The 23,173-nt window shown below is 43.5% G+C and overlaps 1 protein-coding gene across 2 annotated transcripts in view; it reads left to right on the top strand.

Annotated features, from left to right (window-relative positions):
• Positions 1-484: 484 nt before the first annotated feature.
• Positions 485-23,173, top strand: part of LOC124259032 (annulin-like) — a 33,564-nt gene continuing 10,875 nt past the window's right edge. The window contains exons 1-8 of one of the 2 annotated variants that reach the window (XM_046693111.1): positions 485-670; positions 12,542-12,715; positions 13,341-13,489; positions 17,321-17,590; positions 18,205-18,477; positions 19,323-19,441; positions 20,191-20,304; positions 20,924-21,098. In XM_046693111.1, coding sequence (XP_046549067.1) covers positions 12,660-12,715; positions 13,341-13,489; positions 17,321-17,590; positions 18,205-18,477; positions 19,323-19,441; positions 20,191-20,304; positions 20,924-21,098 — 1,156 coding nt within the window. In that variant the 5' untranslated portion in view covers positions 485-670; positions 12,542-12,659. Of the gene's footprint in view, positions 671-9,096; positions 9,398-12,541; positions 12,716-13,340; positions 13,490-17,320; positions 17,591-18,204; positions 18,478-19,322; positions 19,442-20,190; positions 20,305-20,923; positions 21,099-23,173 lie in introns of those variants that run through there. The other variant, XM_046693110.1, reaches the window with a different exon arrangement.

The following is a 23,173-nucleotide window of genomic DNA, read 5'->3' as shown; positions in this document are numbered from 1 at the left end:
ATCTCTGTAATCCCCGATAGACACACACACAGTGTCATTCTGGGAGAGGTTGCTGCTTGTATACATGAACCCCGGCGCTTTTTGCTGAGTATTGCCGAGTCTCCCTCAACTCATTCACGAGCCCCACGCCCCAACCAACCATCTCTACAGACCACCCGTCCAGTCAACCACCCACCAGTCCATAATCCACCCCATTCTTACAGTTCATGATGGTTCCCTCTCTCCATCGTTCTCAAGTCGGTAGAGACTCTATCAAATTATTCCTCTAAGGCGCTCTGTGATAAGAGCGTACTTCTGTGAAGTACACATCACGCGAATACCCGACGGAGACCCGACGCTGTGCTTGAACACACATATTGATCGAGTACCTGTGACATCGAGCAGAGCAGATATCACAATACAGCTTCTTTATTCTTTCACGACACACGGCTGTCGATGACGGTTTATGTTAAGAGTATCCAATCAGAATGAACCTATCATAATGAACATGGAGACGAGGAGAGTGTTTACTGTTTACATGCACGGCGAGACTACTTGATGTTGTACACCGACTATACAGCGTCCTAACACTGGACTTATTTAATGTCCTGTAACACAGGTGCGACAGGTGAAGACAGGTGAAGACAGGTGCCAGACACTACCTGCTCACCACGTAACGCCGGAATCACAGGTAACATTTTACCGTTATAGGATGTAACTCAAGTCTTCAGTTCCATGCAATGTGGAGCTGAATATTTCAAATAGTTGTGATTAGACTGTTTGTTTTTCTTTTTGTTTGTATTTATTTCTGTTAATCGTCTGTAAATGTAAAGGTAGCGCCGAAAGAATTCAGTCTGAAAGCTCTGTACACAGTCATCAGCTTCACAAACATTAAGATAATAAAGGTTGGTTTCAAAACTCGGCGACATTGTTTGTAAACGGTAGTCATCGATCGTATTTGAAAGACAATCACCTAACTTAACATATTCCCTATTGGGCTGGAACAACGGTATTTGCTATTAGATGAGTAAATATCGATGCACCTGTTATAATATCAACAAAAACAAATTGGCATCCGTGTTGTTAAATATGCATTCACTGCCATACATGAATAGCATTTAGTTTATTGACTGATTTTTATGTTAACTTTTGACGTTTAATCTGATGACCGACATACCTACCTACCCGTACCCACATACGTTGATATCCACCGACATACCTACCTTCTCACCTACCGTCCTACCTACGTAGTACCTACTCACCTACCAACCAACCTACCTACCCTACTACCCACCTTATCGCCTACCCACCTACCTACCTACATGTACCTACCTACCTACCTACCTACCTACCTACTACCTACCCACCTTCCCGCCTACCTACCTACTTACTTACCCACCTACCGTCCTACATACCTATTAACCTACTTAAATACCTACCAACCTACCTACTTACCTACCAACCTACCTACCTACCTACCTACCTACCAACCAACCAACCTACCTACCTACCTACCTACCAACCCACCTACCTACCTACCCACCCACCCACCTACCAACATTCAAACCTACCTACCTACCTACCTACCAACTACCTGCCTACCTACCTACCTACCTACCTACCTACAAACCTACCTACCTACCTGCCTACCAACCCACCTACCTACCTACCCACCCACCCACCTACCAACATTCAAACCTGCCTGCCTACCTACCTGCCAATCTGCCTGCCTACTGCCAACCTACCTGCCTACCTACAAACCTACCTGCCTACCTACCAACCCACCTGCCTACAAACCTACCTACCTAACTACTTGCCAACCTGCCTGCCTGCCAACCTACCTACCTGCCTACCTACCTGCCTACCTACCAACCAACCAACCAACCAACCTGCCTGCCTGCCTGCCTGCACCTGCCACCTGCCTGCCTGCCTACCTACCTGCCAACCTGCCTACTGCCTGCCTGCCTGCCTGCCTGCCTGCCTGCCTGCCTGCCTGCCTGCCTGCCTGCCTGCCTGCCTGCCAACCTGCCTGCCAACCTGCCTGCCTGCCTGCCTGCCTGCCTGCCTGCCTGCCTGCCAACCTGCCTGCCTGCCTGCCTGCCTGCCTGCCTGCCTGCCTGCCTGCCTGCCTGCCTGCCTGCCTGCCTGCCTGCCTGCCTGCCTGCCTGCCTGCCTGCCTGCCTGCCTGCCTGCCTGCCTACCTGCCTGCCTGCCTGCCTGCTGCCTGCCTGCCTGCCTGCCTGCCTGCCTGCCAACCTGCACAGGCCTGCAAACCTGCCTGCTTGCCTGCAAACCTGCCTGCCTGTCAACCTGCCTGCCTGCCTGCCCTGCCTGCCTGCCTGCCAGCCTGCCTGCCTGCCTGCACACCTGCCTGCCTGCCTGCCTGCCTGCCCAACCTGCCTGCCTACGAACCTACCAACCTACCTACCTACCTACCTACACACCTACCTAGCTACCTATCTACCTACCTATATGTCTAAGGACAGAATGACAAAGACGTGTGTTCGAGTCCCAGCATGGGTGCAATGTGTCAAGCCCATTTCTGGTGTCTCCCCGTGATATTGATGGGATATTGCTATAGCCCTACTCACTCACTCCAAACAGTGAATGGGTGTGAGTGAGTTAAGTTTTATGCAGTCCCCACTCAAAAGAACCGTGACTTAACTTAAATATGTAACTGGAGGCTCGCTGTTTTCAAGTATAAAGGCGAAAAAAATCGTTATTCATCGTATCGCTACGTCCGAACTGATTGTATACAAAGCTAAAGGTATGTCTATACCATGATCGTTGATACAAGAGTCCTATTCTGATATCAATCACCGGCAGCGTCTTTCATAAAACCCATAGCTGAACATTAACTTGCAACATCAGTAGCGTTACGAGATCTTTTGTGAAACGGCCTGGATCACACTGGAACAACACACAGCAGGAATAAACACATTCAACTACGCTGTTAGGCTATCGTTGTCAGTAAACACTCTAGGCTCTGACGTGCCGGTTTAGTGTCCGGAAAATCGTCAAACCGGACCACCAGACTCACCCAAGGTCAAGCAAGAACAACAAACAAATGGGGGCTTTACCAGTTGTTACGCAGTGACGTGCGTGTCTGGGGGCGATTGATGATTACTTCTTCATGAGGAGGTATACCTATATAGATTATATTTCCCAGAACACAATGGGAATATCAGTGTTATTTGAGGTCAGTTGTGAAAGGGGAGGTGATCAGACCCCTGCAGTGGCAGTGGTTGAGACAAAGCGTGGATCAGACTGCTATAAAACGCTGTTGGACGTTATGTGAATCAGTCAATTAAAATGACAATGGCTGAGACAATGCGTGGATCATCATGTTATAATGAGAATGGTTGAGGCAATACGTGCAAATGACGGTTGTAATGACAGTGGTTGAGCCAATACGTGCACTAGACTGGCATAATAATACGGCTGAAACAATACGTACTCAAGGCCGTCATAACGACTGTGCTTTTGAGCCCATGCACGTATCTGACTTGTAATGACAGTAGTTGAGACAAAGCAGGCTGTTGTAATGGCATTTGTGTAAACAGTGTATTTATCAGATTGTTGTAATGACATTGGTAGAGACAATGTATTTATCAGACTGTTGTGATGGCACTGGTAGAGACAATGTATTTATCAGACTGTTGTAATGGCACTGGTAGAGACAATGTATTTATCAGTCTGTTGTAATGGCATTGGTAGAGACAATGTATTTATCAGACTGTTGTAATGGCATTGGAAGAGACAATGTATTTATCAGACTGTTGTAATGGCACTGGTAGAGACAATGTATTTATCAGTCTGTTGTAATGGCACTGGTAGAGACAATGTATTTATCAGACTGTTGTAATGGCACTGGTAGAGACAATGTATTTATCAGACTGTTGTAATGGCACTGGTAGAGACAATGTATTTATCAGACTGTTGTGATGGCACTGGTAGAGACAATGTATTTATCAGACTGTTGTGATGGCACTGGTAGAGACAATGTATTTATCAGTCTGTTGTAATGGCATTGGTAGAGACGATGTATTTATCAGACTTCTGTAATGACATTGGTAGAGACAATGTATTTATCAGTCTGTTGTAATGGCATTGGTAGAGACAATGTATTTATCAGACGGTTGTAATGGCATTGGTAGAGACAATGTATTTATCAGACTGTTGTAATGGCATTGGTAGAGACAATGTATTTATCAGTCTGTTGTAATGGCATTGGTAGAGACAATGTATTTATCAGACTGTTGTAATGGCACTGGTAGAGACAATGTATTTATCAGACTGTTGTAATGGCATTGGTAGAGACAATGTATTTATCAGACTGTTGTAATGGCATTGGTAGCTACAATGTATTTATCAGACTGCTGTAATGGCATTGGTAGAGACAATGTATTTATCAGACTGTTGTAATGGCATTGGAAGAGACAATGTATTTATCAGTCTGTTGTAATGGCATTGGTAGAGACAATGTATTTATCAGACGGTTGTTGTAATGGCATTGGTAGAGACAATGTATTTATCAGTCTGTTGTAATGGCATTGGTAGAGACAATGTATTTATCAGACTGTTGTAATGGCATTGGTAGAGACAATGTATTTATCAGACGGTTGTAATGGCATTGGTAGAGACAATGTATTTATCAGACTGTTGTAATGGCATTGGTAGAGACAATGTATTTATCAGACTGTTGTAATGGCATTGGTAGAGACAATGTATTTATCAGACTGCTGTAATGGCATTGACTGTTGTAATGCCATTGGTTAAGACCAAGCGTTAATCAGACGGTTGTAATGGCATTGGTAGAGACAATGTATTTATCAGACTGTTGTAATGGCATTGGTAGAGACAATGTATTTATCAGACTGTTGTAATGGCATTGGTAGAGACAATGTATTTATCAGACTGTTGTAATGGCATTGGAAGAGACAATGTATTTATCAGACTGTTGTAATGGCATTGGTAGAGACAATGTATTTATCAGACTGTTGTAATGGCATTGACTGTTGTAATGCCATTGGTTAAGACCAAGCGTTGATCAGACTGTTGTAATGTCATTGGTTAAGACCAAGCATGGATCTGACTGTTGTAATGTCATTGGTTAAGACAAAGCATGGATCAGACTGTTGTTATGGCATTGGTTGAGAAAAACGTGGATCAGACTGTTGTCAATAGTAACCTCGAGCACAATTTGTGTAGTGATATGCATAACTGGTTTGGTCGATTGTCACACCACATTTCAATCGCAATGCTCTCGCTGTTCGGGGTCACCAGAGCAAACTGAATTTCAAGTACAACTAAGGTATGTCAATTACATATCTAGGAACAAGAAGATACGCGTTTAGTTGCATTGAATTGTACGGTTACAATGCTGCTCGTACAGAGTCGGTGTAAAGAGGTGGGTGTATCCAGGGTAGATGGTGGGTGTATTTGGGTGCATGCATATGATAGACGGTATCACGGGTATCACCGAGGATCACGTGTTTCGGGCACCCCTTGGTTAAAACAGATAAGTGTGGTTGAAATGTATTTTGATGATTGGAGATTTGTTTACGGGTGGATACAGATATGGGTGGTTGGGTATCTGTTCTCGGTGGGTTTAGAGAAGGGTTGTATAAGTTATCATAAGGATAAGTATTTTGGATGGATACATATATGGCTGGTTTGGGGTACTGGGTGGAAATAGGTCAATTAGGTGTGTATTTCCGGTGGGCACACATACGGGTGGCTGGGCACACATACGGGTGGCTGGGAGGTATAGGGTTGTAACTGAATATGGAATCCGGGTGGATGCAGATATGGAATGCTGGGCGGTACCGCTTTGTAGCTGGGTGTGTATTCCCCGTGGATACACATACTGGTGGTAGGGGGTATAGGGTTGTAACTAGGTATGGAATCCGGGTGGATGCAGATATGGAATGCTGGGCGGTACCGCTTTGTAGCTGGGTGTGTATTCCCCGTGGATACATAAACTGGTGGTAGGGGGTATAGGGTTGTAACTAGGTATGGATTCCGGGTGGATGCAGATATGGAATGCGGGGTGGTACCGCTTTGTAGAGCTGGTGGTGTATTCCCCGTGGATACATAAACTGGTGGTAGGGGGTATAGGGTTGTAACTAGGTATGGAATCCGGGTGGATGCAGATATGGAATGCTGGGCGGTACCGCTTTGTAGCTGGGTGTGTATTCCCCGTGGATACATAAACTGGTGGTAGCGGGGTATAGGGTTGTAACTAGGTATGGATTCCGGGTGGATGCAGATATGGAATGCTGGGCGGTACCGCTTTGTAGCTTGGTGTGTATTCCCCGTGGATACATAAACTGGTGGTAGGGGGTATAGGGTTGTAACTAGGTATGGATTCCGGGTGGATGCAGATATGGAATGCGGGGTGGTACCGCTTTGTAGAGCTGGTGGTGTATTCCCCGTGGATACATAAACTGGTGGTAGGGGGTATAGGGTTGTAACTAGGTATGGAATCCGGGTGGATGCAGATATGGAATGCTGGGCGGTACCGCTTTGTAGCTGGGTGTGTATTCCCCGTGGATACATAAACTGGTGGTAGCGGGGTATAGGTTGTAACTAGGTATGGATTCCGGGTGGATGCAGATATGGAATGCTGGGCGGTACCGCTTTGTAGCTTCCCCGTGGATACATAAACTGGTGGTAGGGGGTATAGGGTTGTAACTAGGTATGGAATCCGGGTGAATGCAGATATGGAATGCTGGGTAGTACCGCTTTGTAGCTTGGTGTGTATTCCCCGTGGACACACATACTGGTGGTAGGGGGGTATAGGGTTGTAACTAGGTATGGATTCCGGGTGGATGCAGATATGGAATGCTGGGGGGTACCGCTTTGTAGCTTGGTGTGTATTCCCCGTGGACACACATACTGGTGGTAGGGGGGTATAGGGTTGTAACTAGGTATGGATTCCGGGTGGATGCAGATATGGAATGCTGGGGGGTACCGCTTTGTAGCTTGGTGTGTATTCCCCGTGGACACACATACTGGTGGTAGCGGGGTATAGGCTAATTCTCCACAATTCTTAGCCAATGTGTTGGTTTGTTTAGGCTGTTGCTCTGCTGCAATGATAACAAGTCGATCAAAAAGCACCTGTAACTATGCCCTTTGCCATATGCCATATTCACTTAATCAACCTGCCACACCCTAAACTCCAACCCAGCGTCCATGACAACACAAACGAGCTCACGTGGTCACATCTGTACAAGCTGCATATAAAATATAACTCGACAATTGCCAACACTGAACTTTAAAAATATTAATTCATGTACTCTCTCCAATATCCACCTATCAAAACGTGTTATGGCCGACTACCTATGTGTATTATTTGAAAAGGGTAGTCAAATATCAGCTTTTTGACGGGTGACAACAAGCTCTCTCTATAGCTCGTCGTGACAACAAGTGTAAGCTATGTATGTGTAAGACCTCATGAAGGTTACACCTGAAATAGACTCCTATAGTTTACAGAGGCGCTCGTGGAGGGCTCGTTGTTTCTTTTCATTGAAATAGTTTAATGTCTACATTGATATTTTTGTGCATCACGAGCAAAATCTACTGTATAAGTATTGGATCACTGTAAACACAATTAACAAAAGCTGACCATACATACCCGGGTATATGTTGAGGCTTAACATATTATATCATACACATTATGTCATTAGTTAAGGCTTACGTATACACCATGTCATGAATTAAGGCTTACCACATGCATCGTGTCATTAGTTAAGTCTAGCCGTATACATCATGTCATGAGCTAAGGCTCACCGTATACACCATGACATGAGTTAAGTCTCACCGTATACACCATGTCATGAGTTAAGGCTCACCGTATACACCATGTCATGAGTTAAGTCTCACCATATACACCATGTCATGAGTTAAGGCTCACCGTATACACCATGTCATGAGTTAAGACTCACCGTATACACCATGTCATGAATTAAGGCTTACCATATACATCATGTCATAAGTTAAGGCTAGCCATATACGTCATGTCATGAACTAAGGCTCACCGTATACACCATGTCATGAGTTAAGTCTTACCATATACATCATGTCATGAGTTAAGGCTCACCGTATACAGCATGTCGTGAGTTAAGGCTCACCGTATACATCATGTCATAAGTTAAGGCTCACCATATACATCATGTCATAAGTTAAGGCTCACCATATACATCATGTCATAAGTTAAGGCTCACCATATACATCATGTCATAAGTTAAGGCTCACCATATACATCATGTCATAAGTTAAGGCTCACCATATACATCATGTTAAGGCACCATATACATCATGTTATGAGTCTCACCATATACATCATGTCATAAGTTAGGGCTCACCATATACATCATGTCATGAGTTAAGGCTCACCATATACATCATGTCATAAGTTAAGGCTCACCATATACATCATGTCATAAGTTAAGGCTCACCATATACACCATGTCATAAGTTAGGGCTCACCATATACATCATGTCATGAATTACGGCACTGCGTATACACTTTAACATTAGTCATGGCTCATCAAGTTCACTATTTCATGAACATTACGTTGAGAGCGTATCATCATGACATTAACCCTTGCAGTGGTATCATACAATCTCAACACAGTACAAATTAAGAACTAGCTTAACATACCTTTAAACATACTCACAAATTTGTACGCCTTTACAAGTAGAATGATAATTGACAAAGAGACCGGAACATTACAGACGTCCGTCCAAGCGTGTGTGCATATCTGTGTGCGTGATAGAGCTAAGGTGTATACACGAACGTAGGGGCCGGAATAAAATCATAAATATGCACTCTAAAATTTTAACAAATGTAGTTTTCATTAAACACATATCCTGTTCATCTAAATCGATGCTGACTTTTCGCTTGACTGAAAATAAGACCAGTCTAACGTTGAAGGTTAAGATTATAGAGGCAGAAAAAAAAACAGAATAAAATGAATATCGGATAAACGTATGACAATGCACCTTAGTGTCTGCATGAACAGATCTTTTTCATAAGAAAGCACCCTGGGTTTTCTTTTCGCGACATGTACTGGTTGGATGAGCATAATCATACACCATGACAGTAATAGCTGACATTAACTGTGTCCTGGGTAACAGTGAACTGCCATATGGTTAAAACAAGCTGTCGCATTGGCAGCAGTGGTGCCTAGATTCGTAGTCAGCTGGAACAATAGGCTGTCGGGATAGAAGTGTCCACACCCAGCACTCTAGACCGACGGGGAGAGGATATCGGGCGAGTTTGACAGTCCCTTCAAGACAGGATTAAGTTGAGGATAGAGAGACCCGGATATTGAGACATCACTTATACGTCAGAGCGGACATAGTGTGTGGTCAACACGAACACAAGGATGGGGAACTTGTTTAGTCGCAGGTAAGGCTGAATTATCATGACCGTAAATATATTTGATGTTAAGTTTAACTTTAGTATTCAGTAAGGGTGGTTTAAATATATTTTTATATTATTTATTTATATTGGTTATTTTACAAAACTGAAACCTGGATAGGCGAACAAGTCAAGCTGCTTGTATGAACGCCGCTCCAGTATATTATTACAATAGCTGGATACATAAATGAAATAATTTAACAGCAAAAGAATAATACTGAAACATAATACAAAATATTGAGTTTTCAGTTAGGGTTGAGGTATATGTTCATATTCATGATGAATTTGCTGAGGTGGCGATTTGCTGGACAGCTTCTATTCATCTTTTAAGCAAAAGGAATATGTTTGTTTCGTGCCTTTATCTAATCATGACGACAGCGCGCATTGTGACAGGTTTGATCATAATTGCTGATGTTTGCTGTTATTAAACCCATGACAAAGTGTACACTCTGTGTAAGTCAATATCTATGTGTGATGGAGTTAATAAAACACACTTGGTAAACATATGGTGTATACATTATCTTGTAACGAAGTCCATAAATGTCGATGTGATAACTTCGCAAGCATTTCAATATAGAGTGATGAGGGGCTCTACGCGTGGCCTCGAGGCTAGGAAGGGGAACTGCGTTTCACAGTGCATACAAAACCCAGATTCATCCGATTATGGTTCGTGCTCTGTTGTCGTTTGATCTGTTTTATAATGAGTGTGTCATACAGGAGTTGGTTCCCCATCTGCTAACATAGATCTGACATGCTGTGATAAAAGGTGAAATGAAGTTCAAAGTAGTGATACTCACAGCCAGCTGACAGCTGTCTACACTGACTGTATTTATTTATTTATTCCTTCATTTATTCACCCCTTCATTCATTCGTTATTTATTTATTTATATATTTATTTATTATTCATTCATTCATTCATATTCATTCATTCATTCATTCATTCATTCATTCATTTATTTATTTGTTTGTTTGTTTGTTTGCTTGCCTGTTTTATTCCTTCGTCCATTCACTCCTTCATTCAGTCGTTATTATTTATTTATTTATTTATTATATCTATCTATTTATTTATTATTCATCCGTCCATCCATCCATCCATCTATCTTTCCATCTGTTTATTTCTTTATTCATTAATTCATTATTTCAGATATACGATACTGAAGTACGTTAAGAAATTTCTTTGAAAAAAACATTCAGTCAACAATAGTGTTAAAGGTCACTTCTATAAGTACATGTACGTTAATTATAGGTCAAGATCGCCGGTGCGGGCCATCATACTGCCAAATGGTCACAGGCCTCTCTGCCTGCTATGCCATACCTACTACAATACAAAACTATGCCAGGAAATTATTTATAGTTTACGGATATGACGCTGTTTCGGAAACAATGTAGCTGGGGGAATGTGACCGTGAACCGTTTGCTGTATATGCCTATACTTTGTCCGTGTGTAACATTATTGCCTTGTATTGTCAAGTCAAAGCAACCTTGCTCGGTGCTTTGCAAACTGAATGGTGTATTATAGCAAGATGCGAAAATATCGTAGTTCTTCGCTGCAGAAACAGATCGCCCCTTACTGACTTGGTTTAACTATGACTTCTATATCAACGCTGGCAGGTCAAATGGCCAGTCTTGTACAGCGTCGATCGTCTGGTGTTTATCTTGACCCCAGCAATCCTGGTTTGAACTGTGTCCGATGGGGTGTAACAAACAGACAGTATAAGTACAACAGATGTAGGTCTACTCCTACCTACGCGTTACGCTGTACGACTTTGACGTATTTCAGGAATGTTTATGCCCGTTTTAACACATTGCAGACAGACAGACAGACAGACAGACAGACAGACATATTTATTCAGTACTGTGGGCCTAACGGCCTATAATACAACTGAAACTTACAATATTTTACAATGCCACGTGATAGTTTCATATATAATGTTTAAACAGATGTTTAAAAAACAGAGCAACTGATTTAATAACATTAGAATCTTTGGAGTGTAATACATTTATCATGCTTTGTTCACATTGGGGCATGGCATTCAGCTGTGGCAAGTACTTTTTCCGAATTTCATTATATTTTGTACATTGCATAAAAACATGGTATTCATCTTCAATTGCAGCAACAAACAACAGAAACACAACGGGGATTGCATTTTCTAGAGTCATATAAATGAAGTATATTAAAGGTTATGGCTTACTAAAACCACATTCTGTGGTGTGAAATACGTACACACACCCTACATCCCCAACCCCCAAAAAAAACCAAACTTTTTTTTAAAATAATAAATAAATAAAAAATAATAATAATAAGAAGAAGAAGAAGGAAATAGAGAAAAAACTCCGTCTTCTTACTCCGTAACAAAGCCTGACATGTCAACTGCATTGCATGGTTTGATGTGACTATTTGTATTCATTGTGGAGATGTAGGTCAGATGAAATACAGTTTGTATCCTTACCACAGCTGTTGGCGATACACAAGGTCAATCGGTTTCATACTATTTGTGTTGACTGTACGCTTGGTAAATTACTCAGCGCAACGCTACATCCATAACCGATGAACTATTATTGCTTGTGTGTTGAGTAGTAACACCGCCACTCTGCTGAAACGCCAGTTTACAATTCAGCGTAATCAACTGATTGATTATGATGCTCATAGGTAGCCCAGTGAATAAAGCATCCGCGGTCCTGGTTCGATTCCACACATGCGTAGGGTAATACATACCGCGAAAGGAAAACCCAGGGTGTTTTCTCATTAAACGGATTTGTTCATTCAGACACTATGGGTGCGAGCTGTTTGTGTCCTCTGTGTGCTTCTTTTGCGATAAAAATCGATGAATTGATAAAATCATGATCACTCTTCGGCTCACTCACTCACTCACACTCACTCACTCTCACTCACTCACTCCACTCACTCTCACTCACTCACTAACTACTCACTCACTCACTGTACATCTTTTCCTTAGTCTAAGTCTTATACTTCGTGCGCTTATTGTCCTCTTCGCTGGCAGGTTTGTTTCAGTATCGGTTTCACTTTCAACTGCCTGGCGATCACGAGTTCATGAGTATATAATCAATATACACTTCCAGTGCATATCACGTGGTAGACATGGTATGATGTTGTGGAACTTGTAATTACAGTGATTCAGGGGACATCACCCAACCAACACTCACATCTGTCCATCCCATAGAGGACGAAGCTCCACCATCACCGTCACCACCACCAGCAACAGCAGCAGCAGCAGAAGAGGACTTCGCCATGTACAGACGACGCTACAGGGGCTACAGGCCAAGCGACCTATACAGTTCAAACAGGTACGGTGCACACTGTGGGATTTAATGGGTCATTTTAGTCATATTGCTGCAAGTCTGCTTAAGCTTATATTTTCTTCCGCATCAAGCCAGCATCACTATCACCACCGTCGTCATTATCATCATCATCACCATCTTTATCATCATCACCATCCTCCTCCTCCTCTTGCTCCTCCTCCTCCTCATCATCATCATCAGCATCAGCAGCAGCATCATCATCAGCAGCAGCAACATTACCGTCACCATCATGCCGCCTCCGTGGTGGATGGCTCGAATCCCCCTCACACTAAACTATGGTATGATATCTACCAGGGCCGGTGGGGTAGATTAAAGCGTTCGCTGGTCAGACCGAAGGCCCGTTTTTGATTTCCCACAGGGGTACATTGTGAAGCCCATTTCTGGTGTCCCCCGTTGTGATATTGCTAAAAGCGGCCTAAAACCCAACCCAGTCAGTCACTCACTATACAAGGACCTAGTTAGTATAGTGTTGCTGAAATAGCCCTGAAAGCGATGTACTACCTAAATTCGCCTTAGCTCATCATGATCGTTGTTCATATTGTTGTTGTGGATGTGGTTGATGTTGTTGTTGTTGTTGACTAAGGGTTATACGTTATGTCACCTACCACAGAAGCGGCTACTACAGATATTCCCGGCGATACCCATCGTACAGCTTCCCAAGATGGCGTCCACGGGCGTGGGAGAGAGACCGGAATTTCGTCACCGATCTGGACGACGACCGATCCAGAAACAGGGAGTTGAACAGAATACTCAGACCACGTACGTTACGTCTATATATTTATACATTTGACCCGTGAAGATCCGGGTTAGAATTGGCCGTCAGCAGTCCATGCTTGTCGTAAGAGGCGACTAACGGGATCGGGAGGTCAGGCTCTGTGACTTGGTTGACACATGTCATCGTATCCCATTTGCGTAAATCTATGCTCATGTTGTTGGTCACTCGATTGTCTGGTCCAAACTCGAGTATTTACAGACAGCGACACATAGCTGGAATATTGCTGAGTGCGACGTTAAACAACAAACCAAACATCCAACCAACCAACATACATTTGGCCACTAGAGTGGATTTGAAAGTATACATTGTTTTGTTATAGTTATATTTTAGAGACTATATGTACGTTATAATGACATGCGTTTATGTGAATAGTTTTTTATTCTTGTAAACAAAGGAGAGTGATGTATCAACTTCGCATGACGCAGCTGATCGAGTTGTGAGTTAGATAGCTTCGATTTAGGACAACTCTGCTCTGGAAGGAAAGACATGAAAAAGGTGTGATAGTGGTGGGGGTTGGGGGTTGTTGATATATTTAGAACTTGGATAGTGGGATTTCTATAACAGAACATGTTGATGGAGGGATTGTTGATTTATTTTGGTAAGAGATGATGCGATTGAGATAGAGAAGGAGTTCTGATATATGGGGTGAGAGAGTGAGTGAATTTAGTTTTACGCCGCACTCAGCAATATTCCAGCTATATGGTGGCGGTCTGTAAATAATCGAGTCTGGACCAGACAATCAAGTGATCAACAGCATGAACATCGATCTACGCAATTGGAAACCGATGACACGTGTCAACCAAGTCAGCAAACCTGACCACACGATCTCGTTAGTCGCCTCTTACGACAAGCATGGGTTACTGAAGATCAACATTCTAACCTGGATCTTCATGGGTATCTGATACATGGAGACGGGACACTAAGAAGTAGTATTGATATATGCATAGTCGGGACAGTGGGACTTTCTGAATAGATACAGGGCGTGTTAATATATACTGAGAAAAACAAATATAGGATCACAGGAAAATGCAAGCGTTCCTTAATTATTTTCCAGTTGTCATCACCACAGCGCTATTCATGAAGCTGGTCATGAAAACTGGAAAATATTAAAGGAACGCTTACATTTTCCTGTGATCCTTTATTTATTTCTCTCAGTATATATGCAGTCGAGACAGTGGTACTTTCTGAATAGATAGTGGGGTCGTTAACATATGCATAGTCGAGACTGTGGTACTTTCTGAATAGATAGTGGGGTTGTTAACATATGCATAGTCGGGACAGGCTTTCTGAATAGATAGTGGGGTTGTTAACATATGCATAGTCGGGACAGTGGTACTTTCTGAATAGATAGTGGGGTTGTTAATATATGCATAGTCGAGACTGTGGTACTTTCTGAATAGATAGTGGGGTTGTTAACATATGCATAGTCGGGACAGGCTTTCTGAATAGATAGTGGTGTCGTTAACATATGCATAGTCGGGACAGTGGTACTTTCTGAATAGATCGTGGGGTTGTTAACATATGCATAGTCGGGACAGTGGTACTTTCTGAATAGATAGTGGGTTGTTAACATATGCATACTCGGGACAGGCTACTTTCTGAATAGATAGTGGGGTCGTTAACATATGCATACATCGGGACAGTGGTACTTTCTGAATAGATAGTGGGGTTGTTAACATATGCATAGTCGAGACTGTGGTACTTTCTGAATAGATAGTGGGGTTGTTAACATATGCATAGTCGGGACAGGCTTTTCTGAATAGATAGTGGGGTTGTTAACATATGCATACTCGAATACAGTGGTACTTTCTGAATAGATAGTGGGGTTGTTAACATATGCATAGTCGAGACTGTGGTACTTTCTGAATAGATAGTGGTGTCGTTAACATATGCATACTCGGGACAGTGGTACTTTCTGAATAGATAGTGGGGTTGTTAACATATGCATAGTCGAGACAGTGGTACTTTCTGAATAGATAGTGGGGTTGTTAACATATGCATAGTCGGGACAGTGGTACTTTCTGAATAGATAGTGGGGTTGTTAACATATGCATAGTCCGGACAGTGGTACTTTCTGAATAGATAGTGGGGTTGTTAACATATGCATACTCGGGACAGGCTTTCTGAATAGATAGTGGGGTCGTTAACGTATGCATACATGGGACAGTGGTACTTTCTGAATAGATAGTGGGGTTGTTAACATTTGTATAGTCGAGACTGTGGTACTTTCTGAATAGATAGTGGGGTTGTTAACATATGCATAGTCGGGACAGGCTTTCTGAATAGATAGTGGGGTTGTTAACATATGCATACTCGTGAAAGTGGTACTTTCTGAATAGATAGTGGGGTTGTTAACATATGCATAGTCGAGACTGTGGTACTTTCTGAATAGATAGTGGGGTCGTTAACATATGCATAGTCGGGACAGTGGTACTTTCTGAATAGATAGTGGGGTTGTTAACATATGCATAGTCGAGACTGTGGTACTTTCTGAATAGATAGTGGGGTTGTTAACATATGCATAGTCGGGACAGTGGTACTTTCTGAATAGATAGTGGGGTTGTTAACATATGCATAGTCGAGACAGTGGTACTTTCTGAATAGATAGTGGGGTTGTTAACATATGCATAGTCGAGACAGTGGTACTTTCTGAATAGATAGTGGGGTTGTTAACATATGCATAGTCGGGACAGTGGTACTTTCTGAATAGATAGTGGGGGTTGTTAACATATGCATAGTCGAGACTGTGGTAGATTCTCTGAATAGATAGTGGGGTTGTTAACATATGCATAGTCGAGACAGTGGTACTTTCTGAATAGATAGTGGGGTTGTTAACATATGCATAGTCGGGACAGGCTTTCTGAATAGATAGTGGGGTTGTTAACGTATGCATACTCGGGACAGTGGTACTTTCTGAATAGATAGTGGGGTTGTTAACATATGCATAGTCGAGACTGTGGTACTTTCTGAATAGATAGTGGGGTTGTTAACATATGCATAGTCGGGACAGGCTTTCTGAATAGATAGTGGGGTTGTTAACATATGCATAGTCGGGACAGTGGTACTTTCTGAATAGATAGTGGGGTTGTTAACATATGCATAGTCGAGACTGTGGTACTTTCTGAATAGATAGTGGGGTCGTTAACATATGCATAGTCGGGACAGTGGTACTTTCTGAATAGATAGTGGGGTTGTTAACATATGCATAGTCGAGACAGTGGTACTTTCTGAATAGATAGTGGGGTTGTTAACATATGCATAGTCGGGACAGGCTTTCTGAATAGATAGTGGGGTTGTTAACATATGCATAGTTTGGACAGGCTTTCTGAATAGATAGTGGGGTCGTTTGCATATGCATAGTCGGGACTGTGGGACTTTCTGAATTGATAGTGGGGTTAACATATGCATAGTCGGGCCTGTGGTACTTTCTGAATAGATAGCAGGGTTGTTAATGTATGTAAAGTCGGGACAATCTTTCTGAATACAAAGAGGGTTGTTGATAAATTCAGTGTCGGGAAAGTGGGACTTTTTGAATAGATAATGGGGTGTTGATAACGCATAGTCTGGTTAGATGGTTTGATGAGATAGCAGAGCTTTTGGGCTTAGAAATGAAACAACAGGTTGCCAGGATAGTCCTGGCGATGCCTGTGGTAGGATTCTTAGACCAGTGGGAATTTAGAGCCAGCTATCAAAATATAGGAGATATTTGTATTCGGCATCGTTATAAAGCTTGGAATCTCTAGTTTACCAACACAACTATTGCCAGGCTTGAAAGTGTCACATTGAGGTAACCGCCAGCGTTGTACCGTCTGCAGGTGATGTGGTAGAAGCTAGCGAACCCGAGGTGCCAGTTGAAGAAGTTGCAACGAGGTTGCACGTCAAGAGCGTTGACTTACACATTGACGACAATGGGCGCGACCACAACACTGACATGTACTCCTGTACGTCCGCCCGGACTGGGAGAGATGGTGCCCGCAAACCGGCGGAGTTGGTTATCCGCAGGGGCCAAGAGTTTACCCTGACCATCAACTTTGACAGACCGTATGACGTAAAGAAGAACGACATAAGGCTTACCTTCAACCTCGGTAAGTAGATGTCAGTTCAAAGCAACCATATTGTTATTGGGCTGTGCCATATCCAGATTATCTTGTTTAAATGACTGATACCAGGGTTCAAGGATTCTGTATTGACGAGATTGTTCAGATTGAATAACATTATGTATTAATAATGAGTGAGTGAGTTTGGTTTACACTGCTTTAAGCAATATTCCAGAAATGAGCTTCACACATTGTACCCATGTGGGGAATCGAACCCGGGTCTTCAGCGTGACGAGCGGACGCTTTAACCATTAGGCTATCCACCGTCCCTTTCAAAGAGTGTCAAAATAATATGTGAGTCAATATGGTTTTACGCCAAAAATACTAGTATTCCAACAATATCACAGCACGGGGCAACAACAATGGTCTCACACCCTGTACTGATATCGGGAATCGAACCCGTCCTCAGCAAGTCGAGCAAAGGCTGTAACCATTGCCCCAGTGCAATTTGTCTTGAACACCAACCATATCTACCTGGCTGAGCTATTGATGACGAAGCATTATATTTTTCATAACGCACTCTATGTTTTTGTCCACGACAGGTACACATACTTTGGCGTTGGGGGATCTTGAAACAGAATAACCTTTTATTTAATCTATAGGCGATGATTACAAACCAAACAAGAGCACGAACGCGACGTTCAACGTGGATGAAACGGGCAGCAAGAAATATAAGCCCAGAAAGTGGGGAGCATCGTTGGTGTCGCAGAAGGAGAATTCCCTCACCCTGTCGGTCTTCGCACCAGCCTCCATTCCGATAGGAGAGTGGGAATTCAGCGTCAAAACTATCGTGGACGTCAAGGATGGAAAGGACCTTATCTGGCAGTACAACCACAATGAAGACATCAATATCATCTTCAACCCGTTTTGTAAAGGTAATTATAACATGTATCAGAGCTTTCTCTATTATAGAAGGAAGAGCAACATATTGTTTAACAACTGGATCGAGAGTATGCTTGATGTTGCTTCTCCTCCCACGACTGGGTGTACGAAGAGCGAGACTTTCTGGAAAGTTCTTTTCTCCTCCGCAGGGAAGCTAGTGAACGTTGGGCGAGAGCGTCTCGAGGACTGGTTGTATGTGTATGGAGAGTTCCAGTACTGTACCTTTATCCTTATCAGAGCTCTGGCTGCATGTGTAGCGAGAGTTCTGTAATGTACTTTTATCTTTATCAGAGGACTGGCTGCATGTGTAGCGAGAGCTCCTGTAATGTACTTTTATCCTAATCAGAGGACTGGCTGCATGTGTAGCGAGAGCTCCTGTAATGTACTTTTATCCTAATCAGAGGACTGGCTGCATGTGTAGCGAGACTTCCTGTAATGTACTTTTATCCTAATCAGAGGACTGGCCGCATGTGTAGCGAGAGCTCCTGTAATGTACTTTTATCCTAATCAGAGGACTGGCTGCATGTGTAGCGAGAGCTCCTGTAATGTACTTTTATCCTAATCAGAGGACTGGCTGCATGTGTAGCGAGAGTTTCTGTTATGTACTTTTATCCTCATCAGAGGACTGGGTGTATGTGTAGCGAGAGTTTTTGTTATGCAGTTTTTGCTTATCAGATGACTGTTGTATGTGAAGCGAGAATGTTTGTAATGCCATATTGTCGTTCCATGGGACTGGGTGTTTGTTCAGAGAGAGATTCTGTAATGTACTTTTATCCTAATCAGCGGACTTGGTGTATGTCCAGAGAGAATTTATGTTATTTTCTGTTGTCCTTCACAGAGGACTGGGTGTACGTGGAAGACACGAGCTGGCAACAGGAAGCGGTTTTGAATGACAAAGGGTCTCAGTATTTCGGCACCTACAATCGAATAGGCGCCAGGTCCTGGTTCTTCGGCCAGGTAAACAACGCCTCATCACCCAGCTCTAATTTAAAGGCGGTGTTGGGGTAGCCTAATAGTCAAAGCGTCCGCTCGTCACGCCGAAGACACGGGTTCGATTCCAAACATTGGTACAATGTGTGAAGCCTATTTCTGGTGTCCCCGTCGCGATGCTGCTAACAGCGGCGTAAAACCCGTCTACCTAAATAACGAAACAAAACCCTTTACATGTTAATGAAGATATTCGTAAAACAAACCCAATCAATCTTAAGATTTCGACTGTGATTATGGATCACTATCAAACAGTAATCATACGAGTTGCCTAAGATAAAGTGTTCAACCTGTGGTATCAGTCACAAATACATGCAAAGACAAGTCAACAGCATTTAAAAAAGGATGAAACAGGGTAGGCGTCTTTCTGCCGCATAAAAATTGGGGATATCGTACTTTTTTGGCCAAATAGAAATTCGGGGTACATATCTGTACTAAATAACCGTTATTCGAACTTCAGGAGAAATTGTAAACATAGCCAGGGTTGTGATTGAAGATGATTTTTTACAACATTTCTATACTTTCAACATTTACTTCGCAAATCAGCGGTTCTCGTTAAACTGAAACATCCAAATTGGTTTCTCCTTCGAGATTGGCATCTCTGCCACATTTTACTTTTACTACATCTGCATCTAGTGATAGACTGCAGCTACTTCTACAAGCAACATTTGACGTGACAGTCTAACACGACTTGTACATAATGGATAGTTTCATTGCAGTTCGAGGACGGCATCCTTGATGCAGCGTTCCATCTGGTGAGGAAAGGGTACGGATACCACTCCACACCCGACATGGGCAACGCAGCATCGGTATCCAGGATTATCTCCCAGCTGGTAAGTAACCCAGGGTGATGCAAGAGCATATACTCACATATACTATATAACACCGTAGGCATAGCGCATTAGTGGGACAGTATTTCTGAGAATATTGTTCCTCAACTGACTCGAAAAAGTCCAACATGAATAATTTTCATTGATCTTCGCCCAACTATTGAGACAATTCCTTTTTCGAAAATGATTAATTTGAATTTCGGGATATAATTTCGAATGGAGCACGGATGTGAAAAGCCCACTGGTGTGTCGTCTTAGCTTAAAAGTGCACTGAAGCAGACCAACAATGCCCACTCGTATACATACTTCAGCACCTCCCTCCTCCACTAACATTGGTAATTAATTGAAGCAGACCAACAATGCCCACTCGTATACATACTTCAGCACCTCTCTCCTGCACCAACATTGGTAATTGATTGAAGCAGACCAACAATGCCCACTCGTATACATACTTCAGCACCTCTCTCCTGCACTAACATTGGTAATTGATTGAAGCAGACCAACAATGCCCACTCGTATACATACTTCAGCACCTCTCTCTTGCACTAACATTGGTAATTAATGACCGATGATGTCTTCCACGTTTTACCTACACTCTTTGCTTGTTGATGCCGATTATTAGGTGAACGCCCCCGACGACGACGGCGTGTTGGTTGGCAACTGGAGCGGGAAATACGAGGGCGGGACGAAACCCACCCTTTGGAGTGGCAGCGTTAAGATACTTCGTCAGTACATGTCAACATCTAAACCTGTCAAGTACGGCCAGTGCTGGGTCTTTTCTGGAGTCGTTACTGCAGGTATGATTGTCCCAAAGCCGCCACAGAAGGTCAGTTGCAACCTGTGCCAAAGCAGGTACATATATATATATATATTGTCCGTCCCAAGGCTGCCACAGAAGTTAGATATTGTCTGAAGGCCCCCAGTGCAAGTAAAATTAATCAATTGTCTCAAGGCCACTAACACAGATATTAACTCATTGTCCCAAGGCCCCTACAACAGGCAGATAGTGAATGTCCAAAGGCCCCCACAACAGGCAGATAGTGAATGTCCCAAGTCTGCAACAACAGGCAGATAGTGAATGCCCCAAGGCTGCAAAAGCAAGCAGATAGTGAATGTCCCAAGGCCCCCACAACAGGCAGATAGTGAATGTCCCAAGGCTGCAAAAGCAAGCACATAGTGAAGGTCCCAAGGTCCCCACAACAGGCAGATAGTGAATGTCCCAAGTCTGCAACAACAGGCAGATAGTGAATGCCCCAAGGCTGCAAAAGCAAGCAGATAGTGAATGTCCCAAGGCTGCCACAGCAGGTAGATAGTGAATGACCCAAGGCCGCCACAGCAGGTAGATAGTGAATGTCCCAAGGCCGCCACAGCAGGCAGATAGTGAATGTCCCAAGGCTGCCACAGCAGGTAGATAGTGAATGTCCCAAGGCTGCCACAGCAGGTAGATAGTGAATGTCCCAAGGCTGCAAAAGCAAGCAGATAGTGAATGACCCAAGGCCGCCACAGCAGGTAGATAGTGAATGTCCCAAGGCTGCAAAAGCAAGCAGATAGTGAATGTCCCAAGGTCCCCACAAGAGGCAGATAGTAAATGTACTAAGGCTGCAAAAGCAAGCAGATAGTGAATGTCCCTAGGCTGCCACAGCAGGTAGATAGTGAATGACCCAAGGCCCCCACAGCAGGTAGATAGTGAATGTCCCAAGGTTGCCACAACAGGTAGATAATGTATGTCCCAAGGCTGCCACAGCAGGCAGATAGTGAATGTCTCGAAGCTGCCACCGCAGGCAGATAGTGAATGTCCCAAAGCTGCCACAACAGGTAGATAATGTATGTCCTAAGGCCCCCACAACAGACAGATAGTGAATGTCCAAAGGCTCCAACAGCAGGTAGGGAGTGAATGCCCCAAGGCTGCCACAACAGGTAGATAGTGAATGTCCCAAGGTTGCCACAACAGGTAGATAATGTATGTCCCAAGGCTGCCACAACAGGCAGATAGTGAATGTCCCAAGGCTGCAACAACAGGTATATAGTGAATGTCCCAAGGCTGCAAAAGCAAGCAGATAGTGAATGTCCCAAGGTTGCCACAACAGGTAGATAATGTATGTCCCAAGGCTGCCACAGCAGGCAGATAGTGAATGTCTCGAAGCTGCCACCGCAGGCAGATAGTGAATGTCCCAAAGCTGCCACAACAGGTAGATAATGTATGTCCTAAGGCCCCCACAACAGACAGATAGTGAATGTCCAAAGGCTCCAACAGCAGGTAGGGAGTGAATGCCCCAAGGCTGCCACAACAGGTAGATAGTGAATGTCCCAAGGTTGCCACAACAGGTAGATAATGTATGTCCCAAGGCTGCCACAACAGGTAGATAGTGAATGTCCCAAGGCTGCAACAACAGGTATATAGTGAATGACCCAAGGCTGCAAAAGCAAGCAGATAGTGAATGTCCCAAGGTTGCCACAACAGGTAGATAGTGAATGTCCCAAGGCTGCAAAAGCAAGCAGATAGTGAATGTCCCAAGGTCCCCACAAGAGGCAGATAGTAAATGTACTAAGGCTGCAAAAGCAAGCAGATAGTGAATGTCCCTAGGCTGCCACAGCAGGCAGATAGTGAATGACCCAAGGCCCCCACAGCAGGCAGATAGTGAATGTCCCAAGGCTACCACAACAGGTAGATAATGTATGTCCCAAGGCCCCCACAACAGGCAGATAGTGAATGTCCAAAGGCTCCAACAGCAGGTAGAGAGTGAATGTCTCGAAGCTGTCACCGCAGGCAGATAGTGAATGTCCCAAGGCTGCCACAACAGGTAGATAATGTATGTCCCAAGGCTACCACAACAGGTAGATAATGTATGTCCCAAGGCCCCCACAACAGGTA

This window comes from Haliotis rubra, unplaced genomic scaffold, assembly GCF_003918875.1.
Source record: "Haliotis rubra isolate DU_JTF1 unplaced genomic scaffold, ASM391887v1 Scf708, whole genome shotgun sequence".
In the NCBI taxonomy this organism is placed as follows: Eukaryota; Metazoa; Mollusca; class Gastropoda; order Lepetellida; family Haliotidae; genus Haliotis; species Haliotis rubra.
Note: the sequence above shows the minus strand (reverse complement) of the source record. Positions and strands in the feature narration are given on the sequence as shown.